At 34.0% G+C, this 11604-nt stretch overlaps 1 protein-coding gene across 1 annotated transcript in view; it reads left to right on the forward strand.

Annotated features, from left to right (window-relative positions):
- Bmal2 (basic helix-loop-helix ARNT like 2) overlaps nt 1-11604 on the forward strand; it is a 76558-nt gene that overhangs the window by 59623 nt on the left and 5331 nt on the right. The window contains exon 15 of the mRNA XM_047550499.1: nt 11099-11174. Within this exon, the coding sequence (XP_047406455.1) occupies nt 11099-11174 (76 nt within the window). The remainder of the gene's footprint in view (nt 1-11098; nt 11175-11604) is intronic.

Here is an 11604-nt window from a genome sequence, read left to right on the forward strand (position 1 = left end):
TTGCTTAGCATGTGTGAGGCACTGGGTTCGATTCATAGCACCATATACAAATAAATAAAGGTTCATCAACAACTAATAAAAATATTTTCTAAAAATCAACTAAAAGATTTATAAAGATACAGAAAAGGTAACTCAAATAACTTTCCTGACATAGCTGTTTTTCAGTGTGAAAATTTGGTATTATAAAATTCAGTACCCTTAGACTGACCTGAATCCAGCCAAAATACTATCATGCATTTGTTTTTGGAATTTGACAAATGACACTAATTGTATTAAAATGTCCAGAAAACTTAAAAAATAAAATGAGACTAATTCTATCAGATATTTAAAAATGTTTTAAAGCTGTAGTCATTATATTTTGGTATTATCCACTAATATATTAATGTAAAAGATTAGTTTGCAGGAATAGACTCAACTGCATATGGAAAGTTACTGCTTTAAAAAGGCACTTTTGCCATACAATAAGTGGAAATGAGCTATACTATGCATCAAATTTAATACATAGGTATAAGCTTTATAAAAATTTATATATTAAAACTTCGTAACTTTTTTCTTTATGCCACAAATCTCTTCATATATTAAGATAGTCAAAGTATCATGAGATGAACATTTTCCAGTTTATCTTTAACTTGGTTATATGAACGTTTATAAATATGTATATATTACACTTTATACAACTGTATATTAAACTTCATAGTATAAAAGTTTTTAATAAAATTCAATTTTCAAAAACATTAGTAGACATGAAGAGAATTTAAAAAAACTCAAATGGCTGGGAAACTTTAAAAATTGCTCATCTCCACTCAGTTAAATATACACACACAAAATTAAATGAGGTGGGTACTTTGCATTTAGAAGATTGTCAAAGATTTGAACATTTGATACTCAATATTGGTGAGGGAGTAAGAAAACAGACATCATAAAGTGTGTGAGTATATAGGAATACAGTGACTTTGGAGGGCAATTAGACAATACTTATCAAAAATGTAAATGTATATGTAACCTTAGACTCACCGATTCTACCCCAGGAGCAAATGTTCTTAAATATGTATATAAAAGTCTATGATCAAGACTGTTTTTTGCTTTACTATTTAAATATTTATCTAACCATAATTCATAATTTTTGGTATATTCATACAGTGGAATACTCTGAAACTGCCTTAAAATGGGTACTCTATTATGCTAAATATAGAAAGATTAAAATATATGGTAAATAGCAAAAGGCACAGGAATAGAAAAAATAGCATGTATAATAACAAACGTGTATGAGGTAAAAAAAAAATTTGTGTATGTGGATATGTGTGTATACAGGACCATAATTACTCATCTAAAACCCTTGGGACTGTATATATTTGAACTGTTTCTTTGGATTTTAGAAAAATTGTGTTTGGGAATTCCCTTTTTAAGGGGTATGTGTAACACCTCCAGAGAACAGTTGCATCATGGGCAATACTGCATAGTCATTTGCATCAGTATTTCTGTCATTAGAGATAGCTATGGATTAAATGGAAAAGTGGAATATGCTTCAAATTAAGCCTAAGGGCAGAAGGGAAGAGTTTGTGGTTATATACGTTCAATAAGACTGAGAGTTAATAAGTATTGAAGCTGTTCAGTGGGTGCATGAGATTTCATTATACCATCTCCTTTTATATCTGTTGAAAATTTTCCATAATAGAAGCTAAAAATACATTTTTGGAGTAAAGTATATAAATACTTATATTAAATAACCTAAAATGGAATTAAAAAAAAATATCAGTCAAAGTCAGATTTTACCGAGGTCAGATTTTGCTACTAAATGATTATGGAAAATCTTCCTGTTTTCAAGGTGTTTGGGATTTTGCAGTTACAGAGAAGGGACCTATAAGTCTACAATATAATATATGACAATATGAAAACTTTTTTCAGACTGGTTACCTTTCATATTTGGGATTGGGTATTAGATGATAGGAGATGTAGAAAAGTGATATTTTTGATCTTAATTTGACTGTATAATTTATTTTTAGCATTTAAATTTTTAAGAATTTTAAATTGAAAAAAATCACTGACAAGTTTGCCATTTGCCTTTAAATTGCCTATCTAATGAACAAATATTTATTGAATACTTAAACCATGTGTTGTGTACTTTAATACTTCAGTTGTGAAACACATTTCATGTGCTTTGATCATAAATCTCTTCACAAAACACAGTGTAAAACTGATCCTACCACAATGGTACATGATTAGTTGCTCAAATGTGTGGTTTGTGTTTTTGGCATCTAATCCTAGACTGACTTTCATTACAGGATCCAAGTTTCCTTCCCATTTTAACAACTCAGTGACCTAAGCAGAGGAAAAACCATTAGTGGATCTGGATGTGCTTTTTATTTTTTAATCATGATAAAATGTACATAACAAACTTTACCATGTACAGTTTAGTAGCATTAAATACAAGCACATTTAGTTCAGCTATCACCACTATTGCCAGAACTTACTCTTTTTGGGAAAGTAAAGCTGTGTACTCTTTAAACAAAAACTCCCATACCCACTTCTGCTAGTCTCTGGCAACCACCATTCTACTTTATGAATTTTAAAAAAATTTTTTGTAGTTGTAGATCGACAGAATGCATTTATTTTTATGTGGTGCTAGAATCAAACCCAGTGCCTCACACATGCTAGGCAAGTGCTCTGCCACTGAGCTACAGCCCCTACCCTACCCTACATCTATGAATTTTATTATTCTAAGTACCCTGTGGGTGGAATTATGCAGTACCTGTTCCTTTGTGACACAATGCTTTCAAGGTTTATCCATGTAAGAATTACCTTTTAAAGCTAAGTAATATTCCATTGTATGTATATACCACACTTTATTTATTCATCCACTGTTGGACACTTAGGTTGCTTCCACCTTTTGGCTATTATGGATAATGCTGCTATGAACATGGGATGGACAAATATCTGTTTGAGTCCTTGCTTTCAATTCCTTTGTGTATACACCCAGAAGTAGAATTGTTGGATTATCTGGTATTTCTTTTTTCTTTTTCTTTTTTTTTTTTTTTTTTTTTTTTTGAGGAGGAGCCACTATACTATTTCCATAGTACCTATGCCATTTTACATTCTCACCAGCAGTGCACAGTTAGAATTTCTCCACATTCCCACCAATGCTCGTTACTTTGTTTTGGATAATAACCATCTTAATGGATATGAAGTAGTATCTGCTTTTGCTTTTGCTTTGCATTTGCCTAGTGCTTACTGATATTGAGTATTTTTTTTTCATGTGTTCATTGTCCCTTCTTTGGAAAATTGTCTATTCAGGTCCTTTGCCCATTTCATAATAGGGTTGTTTTGATGTTGAGTTTGTACAGGTAGATTTGCAAGTATTCCTTCTCAATCCATGGTTTGCCTTTTTGCTGTTTTTTTGCACGAAGGTTTTTGTTTCTGATGTTCAAATTTATCTACTTTCTTTTGTTTTGGGCGTCATATTAAAAAAATGTGCCAAATTCAATGTCAGGGAGGTTTCCATTATTTTCCTTTATGAGTTTTGTAGTTTGAGATCTTAAGTTTAGTCTTTTTTTCTACTGTGTAAGGTAAGAGTCCAACTTCATTCTTTTGCATGTGAATACCCAGTTTTTCGACAGCATTTGTTGAAAAGACTACCCTTTTCCCCCATTCAATGTTCTTGGCACTCTTCTTTTGAAAATTGTTTGACCATGTTTCAGGGACATCATGAGTGCAGCGAGCCTTATGTTGACAGTTGGGTTCCATCAGAATGTTCATAATACAGTAGGGAGGGCATTTTCATATGGTGGTACCTCAGCTAATGTATACCAGTAAGAAGGAAGAACATGTTGGTTTCAAAGAACATGCACATTCAAATGAGAAAGGAGCTGGTTTGGTGAGCAATGGGGAGTTCTCACTAAAGTGAAGTAGAGAAGGGACTTAAATAGGTTTTTTCCCAGGGGACTAATATGAAGAAAACCATAATTCAGAACATTAATCTGGAAGTGAAAAACATGAGGGAAGGGATATTTTTCTTCATTAATTCAAGACTAAGTAAGCATGTAGTGATTTTAAAATAGTGATGTCAGCAAGATGACAGAATAGGACTTCAAATGATTTTTTCCTTTCAGAAATAAACACAAGCAACTTTATTCTCATGAAAATATCTTCCCAAGAGCTAAAAAATTCCAGTGAAGGAATGAGAGTAAAGTGGGCAATCAACTTTACTGTGGACACCAGTATAGGCCTAGCTCTATGAAATCTGAAGCCAGGCCTGTCCCCAATGCCTCAGGCCCTAGTATGCCCAGAGATAAGATCAGGTCTTTGTCAGTAAACCCTGGCACTGGGCCAGCATCCATGGGGCAAGGCTCTACAACTGCCAGTCTGGACCCAGACTAGAACTACTCCAGTGCTCAGATGACCCCTGCGTACTCAGGCTCTGAACTCATCCCCGTGGACCCAGGACTATACCAGTACAGCTAACCACATTGATCCTGAACCAGGATCCTGGCCCCACCTCATGGACCGGGTTGATCTCTTTGGGTCTAGATACCAGACCTATCCATCTGCTGATCCGTGCACCCAATCAGTCTGCTTAAGGACCCTAGAGGCAAGCTTAAGGACCCTAGTGGCAAACTTGTCTATGGACTCTGCTAGATATTATCCCCCATTCCCCAGAATCTCCACACAGGCTAACTGGCAAGGATCTTTCTCTGCCAAAGCCAGTCTATAAACACTTTGGAATAGGGGTCTACTTCTTCAAATGTGAAGGCACCAACACAAGTCCCATAAGGATCTTGAAAAAAAGTCAGAGAAATAGAACACTGCCAAAAACCCTAAAGAGAGAGATCTCAGCGTGAGCTGTAAGAGAACAGACAACTATGTAAAATCACGAAAACAACAGACAAACAAAATGATCCATTAATGAGCCAAACAAATCTTAGAACCAAAGACTATAAAGCAGAATCAAAAGCTTCCATAGAGAACTTTAACAGCAGACTATGAAATACAAGAATAAGTGAATTTGAAGATAGGTCATTTGAAACTGCTCAGAGAAACAAAAGAATGAATTTACTAATTATGGGAGTATCAAAAGGGACTGAGAAAGCCATATGTATATACACACATATACATATATACATATGTGTATATATGTGTGTGTGTGTGTATATATATAAAAACAAATATATATTAATGTATAAAAATATATATACACACACACACATATATATGTAGTTTAGATATAGATGGACATAATACCTTTATTGTATTTATTTTTGTGTGATATTGAGGATTGAACCAGTGCCTCACATATGCTAGGCAAGCTCTCTTCCACTGAGCTACAACCCCAACCTTGGGAAAGCAATCTTACTTAAAGAAATGGCAGAAAATACCCAAATTTGGAGAGAAAAATGAATATCCAGATCCATGAAGATCAAATAGATTAAATATAAAGAGGTGTTCACTGAGACACATTAAAACCAAATTCTCAAAAATCAAAGACAAGGAGTTTTTAAAAGAAAAAAAATTTGTCATAAACGTGGGGACCTCCTTAAGACTGAGACAGAATTCTCTACAGAAACATTGTAGTCCCAGAGCCACTGGGGTGATATAATCAAAGTGTTGAAAGGTGAAAAATACTATTATAGGAAGTCTGTTCTTCAGAAATGAGGGAGAGAGAAGGATTTTTCCAGACAGAAGCTGTGGGAGTTATCACAAGACCTTCCTTACAAGAATGCTAACTGGAGTTCTTTGAGTTGAAATGAAAGGTCCTTAACATAAAAACATGAAAGTATAGAACTCCCTGTAAAGAATGTAGTCAAATATAGTCAAATTCAGAATATTTTAATACTGTAATATGGTGAATAAATCACTTAACTCTAGCATAAAATTTAAAAGACAAAAGTATTAGCAAATTATTATAACTGTAGTTATTTCTAACAGGTATGATAGACAAAAGAATTATGATATCAGTGACAAAATGGGGGAAATGGTATAGAGGTTTGGTATGTAGTTGAAATTGCCATCTTAAAATTACCTGTTAAAAGGTAGTTTTTGTAAGTTCCATGGTAAACACAAAAACCTGTAGTAGATACACAAAAGATAAAATAAATCAAAACATGCCACTACCAAAAAAATCAGATCATAAACAATGAAACATAGAAGCTACAACACAATCAGAAATCAAAATGGCAGAGTAAGTCAACTATCAATAATTACATGTAAATGGATTAACTCTTCAGTGATATACAGTGACTGAATGGGTTAAAAAAAAAAAAAACAAGATCCAACTATATGCTACCTACAAAAGATTCATTTTAGCTCTAAGGACAGAGGCTGACCATGAAGGGATGAACAAAGATTTTTTATGTAAATGGTAACCAAGAGAGCAGGGATGGCTGTAGTCAAATCAGACAAGATAGACCTTAATTCTAACACTGACAAGAGACAAAGAAAGTCATTATACAAAGAGGTTACTTGATCAAGAAGATATAACAACTATGAATATATATGTACTTACCATCAGAGCACCTAAATATGTAAAGAGCACCTAAATATTTACATATGTAAATATGGAACATATTGATGAAGTTGAAAAGACAGATAGCATTAATAGTAGGTACCATAGTTTCAGCAATGGATAAAGGCATCCAGACAAAAATAGTGAAGACACAGTGCACATGAACAATACCATACACCAAATCAACCAAACACATATAGAGAACATCCCGTCCAACTGCCGCAGAATACATTCTTTTCAACAGCACTTGGAGCAGGACGAGTCATGTGTTAGACCACAAAGCAAGTCTTAGAAATTTTAAGAAGACTGACATCATATATCAAATGCATTTTCTGACCACAATCATATGAAACTTGAAATCGGGAAAATTTAAATATTAACAAATGTGGAAATCAGTCAGTGTATTACTAAACAACCAATAAGTCAAAGAAAAATAAATAAAAATTCTCAAAACAAAGTTTAATCATAGCATACCAAAATTTATGGGATGCAGTAAAAGCAATTCTTGGGGGAAATTTTTAGTGGAAAACATATTAAGGGGGTGGGGAATAAAGATCTCAAAAAAACCTAGCTTTACACTTCCAGGAACTAGAAAAAAGGAGAGCAAACTAAACCTAAACTCAGCAGAAGGAAATTATCAGAGCAAAAATAAGTGGACACTAGAAAAATAGAAATTCAGGGAAACTAAAAATTGGTGTTTTGAAAAGATAAAATTGGTGTATCTTTAGAGTAAGAACAAAACAACTCAAAATTACGAATGATGACAACATGGATGAACCTGGAGGGCATTATGCCAAGTGAAATAATCCATACACAGAATGAGAAATATAATGTATATGCTTATATGCAGAATAAAAAAAAGTGTAATAAAAAGAAACACCCAGTAAAGAGGCAAGAAAAGGAAGAAAATGGGGCAAAGTCAGTCAAATGTAGATTTGCATTTCTGTAGGTAAGTCTAGAGAGCTATTGTGCAACAGGAGAACACAAGTTAATATTGTATACTAAAAATTTGCTTAGATTTTTGGTGCTGAACACATGCACAACTGGAACATGATAAATATGTAAATTTGACTGCAGTAATCCTTTCACTGTATATATCAAAAACAGTACACTTCAAATATATACAGTAAAAAATAAGCTAAAAATTATAAATGATATCAACACTGATACCAAAAAATGCAAAGGAAAATAAGATACTACTTTGAAAAATTCTATACCAACAAATTGGATAACCTAGAAGAAATTGATTAAGTTCCTAGAAATATACTATCTACCGAGACTGAATTATGAAGAAATAGAAAATCTGAATTGACCAATAAAGATAAGGAGACTAAATTATTAATGCAAACTCAGGACCTATTTGGATTCACTACTGAATTCTACCTGACAAATAAAGAATATTAATATCAATTCTTCTGAAAATCTTCCAAAAAATTTAAGAGGAGGAAACACTTCCAAAATGAGATTAGCATTGCTTTGGTATCAAAAACAAGATAAGGTCACCACAGGAAAAGAAAATTGGTTCCAGAGTATAACTTAGTGGTAGAGCACTTGCATCATATGTACAAAACCCTAGCACTGCACATGGAAAGAGAAAAAATTATAGGCCAGTATTTCTCATGAACACAGATGTAAAAATCCTCAAAAAATATTAGCATACTGAATTCATCAGCCTATTAAATGAACCATACCCCATGACTGAATGGGATTGATATCTGAGAAGCAAGGATACACGCAAAGTCAATAAATGTGATATACCACATTAACAATAAAGGATAAAAATCATATCTCAATAGATGCAGGAAAGGCATTGGATAAAATTCCACATCTTATGATAAAAACGCTCAAACTATAGAAGGAATGCAGCTAAACATATTAGAGGCCATACGTGAGAAGCCCACAGCCAGCATCATGAGTGGTTAATATCTGAAAATTTTCCTCTAAGATTGGGAACGAAATAGAAATGACTACCATCCTTATAACTTTAATCCATATAGTGCTGAAGTCTAATCCAAAGCAGTTAGGCAAAAAAAGACATGAAAGGCATCCAAGTTGGAAAGGAAGAAGTAAAACTTTTTTTTTTTTTGCAAGTTACAAGATATTATATGGAGAGAACCCTGAAGACTCCACCAAAATTTTTTTAGAATAAACAAATTCAGTTTCAGGATACAAAATCAACAGTGTTTCTACATATTCACAATAAGCTATCCAAAAAGAAATCATTAAAACAATCCTATTCACAATATCTACCAAAATAATAAAACTTCGGAACAATTTAACCAAGGACATGGTAGATGTGCACACAGAAAACTGAAATGTTGAAAGAAATTGATACAAATAAATAGAAAGCTAGATGAGTGGATGTTCATGACTTGAAAGAATTATTAAAATGTTCATATTTCCCAAAGAAATATATAGATTCAGTGTGATCCCTCTCAAAATTCCAATGACATTTTTCACGGAAGTAGAAAAAAATCTAAAATTCATACAGAACCACCAAAGCAATCTTGAGCAAAAAGAACAGAATGGTATACATCATAATACTTGATTTAAAAATCAACTATAAAGCTTGAGTAATCAAAACAGCACATTACTAGCATGAAAACGGGCACCAAACAATGGATCAGAACAGGGAACCCAGAAGTAAATCCACACATTTATGATCAATTGTTTTTTGACCAAGTTGCCAACACTCAATAAAGGACAGTATCTTCAATGAACAATGTTGAAAAACTGATACCCACATGCAGAAAAATGAGATCAGACTCCCTCATCTCATACCATATACAAAAATCAAATCAAAATAGATTAAACACATGAAACTATAAAACTCCTCAGAGTAAAGAGAAGAGGAACTCGTGACAGTGGTCTGGGCAGTGATTTTTGGGTAGGATTCCTACTGCACAAGCAACAGAAAGCAAAAATAGACTCACAGGGTTTTATTAAACTGAAGCTTCTGTGAGCAAAAGAAACCACAGGGTGAAGAGTGGGAGAAAATATTTTAAAATCCAGTACCTAACAAGGGAGTTAAACATACAAGGAGCTCAAACCTCTCTTCAGTAAGAAAATTCAAAAAATGAGCAAGTTATATAGACAATGCTCAAAAGACATACCGATGACCAAAATATGAAAAAAAAAATTCAATCTCACCATCATCAGGGACATATAAAACAAAACCACAGTGACCTATCACCTCACTCCAGTTACAGTGTCCATTATAAAAATGGTGAAAGACAGAAAATATTGCTGAGGATGTGGAGAAAGGGGAGCCCTTGCACACTGTTGGTGGAATCTAAGTGCAGCCGTTATTGAAAATAGTATGGAGGCTCCTCACACAATTAAAAACAGAACTTCCATATGATCCAGCAATCCCACATCCAAAGGAAATGAAAGCAGTTTCTGCACCCCCACATTTTCTGGATTATTCACAATAATCTGAATCAACCTAAGTGTCCTTCAGTGAATGAAAGGAACTGTGGAACACTATTCGGTTATAAAAAGGAATGGAACCCTGTTGGTTGCAACAACACGGATGAACCTTGAGGACAGATGTTATTCTAAGTGAAATACTCAGGCACAGAAAGACCAGACTGTGTGGCATGATCTTATATGAGGGATCTTTAAAAAGAAAATATCATAGAAGTAGATTGGTGGTTATGAGGAATGGGGGTTAGGGAAATATTGGTCAACAGGTACAAAGTTTCAATAAGAAGGTGAATAAGTTCTGGAGATCTGTTGTAAAAAATGGTGAGTATGGTTAATAATAATGTACTGTATTTGAAAATATGTATGAAAACATACATACATATGTATGTAAATATGTACTGTATGTATTTGCTAAGTGAGTGGATATTAAGTGTTCTTACCACAAAAGAGGTATGAAGCGAATATGTTACAGTTAGTCATCTTCCCATGTGTACCTACATCAAACATTTTGTACATCATAAATGTATACAATTTGTCAGTTATACTTTAACAAAACTGGGAGGTGGAGCGGGGCATGAACCACAAAATGAAAAGGTGGCTGAGCTATTTACATGGGCTGTCCTGTGGAAAATACTCTAGCTGTACCCCCAAGCCTTCCTTCTCATGTTTTTTTTTAGTTTCTTCTCTGTAACTTCTTACCAACTTTCTTGAGAATACAAAAAGATGTAAAGTTATGCCAGTCTCTTCTCTCTGCATGTGTTTGATTCTGTACCTGGGGATTTTGAGGGGTAAAAATGATATTTCTCACTTGAAAATGGTTATAGAATGTTAGTCAGTCTTTGACTCAGTTTCCCTTTGAAGTCTTGGCAAGGACTGATTTTTGATCCAAGTGGCTGGTTTACACTGCTCTCCTTTTGTTACTCTGCAGTACTATTAGGTGTCAGGTTTATTCAAGGGCCTTTGTCCTACAGCTTTAACTCACTGTTTACTTTCAGCACTCCAGGTCAAAAGTAAGTGCGGCACCTAACAAGTTAGACTGATTACAATATTCAGTCTCAAGTTCCTTGCTGTATTCTATGTATTCGGAGACAAATATATGTAAATAGAACAAAAATATGTAAATCTCTCCTAAAAATATGTAAATAGAGGAAATGTTTCATGTGTCACTTTCTAAAGGTTACAGTCCTCGTCCCTTGATGATTCAAGTCCAACAGAGCCCGTGAGAGAGAATCACACTATGACCTGCAGGAACGTAAGTACAGTCAGATGACAATGTCTAAGACATCAATGCATCATAAAATTTGCTCTTCATTATTTCTTTTGAGAAAAGAAGCCATCATGTAAAATAAGTGAATTCTTTCTGGCAACTCAGTGGTTTGAAAGAGTCATCAAAGTTTAGAATAGTGGTTAAGGGTGAAGTTGTTAGAATACCATCTGGGTCCAAGCTGTGACTCAGACACTGCTACGTAGCCTTGGGTTTGTTACTTAAACACTCTGTGCCTCCATTTCCTCATTTATAAAGCGGGGATGATAATATATCCCCTGAAGGAATGTGAGAATTAGATGATTTAACACAAAAACAAAAACTCTTAAAACAGGGTTGGCACATAGTAGGCACTCAATGATAGCTGTTATTATAGTTAGGCTCTAAATCAGTAGATGAAATGTATTCCTGTGGTTTG

Source organism: Sciurus carolinensis, chromosome 4 (genome assembly GCF_902686445.1).
Source record: "Sciurus carolinensis chromosome 4, mSciCar1.2, whole genome shotgun sequence".
NCBI classification, from domain to species: domain Eukaryota; kingdom Metazoa; phylum Chordata; class Mammalia; order Rodentia; family Sciuridae; genus Sciurus; species Sciurus carolinensis.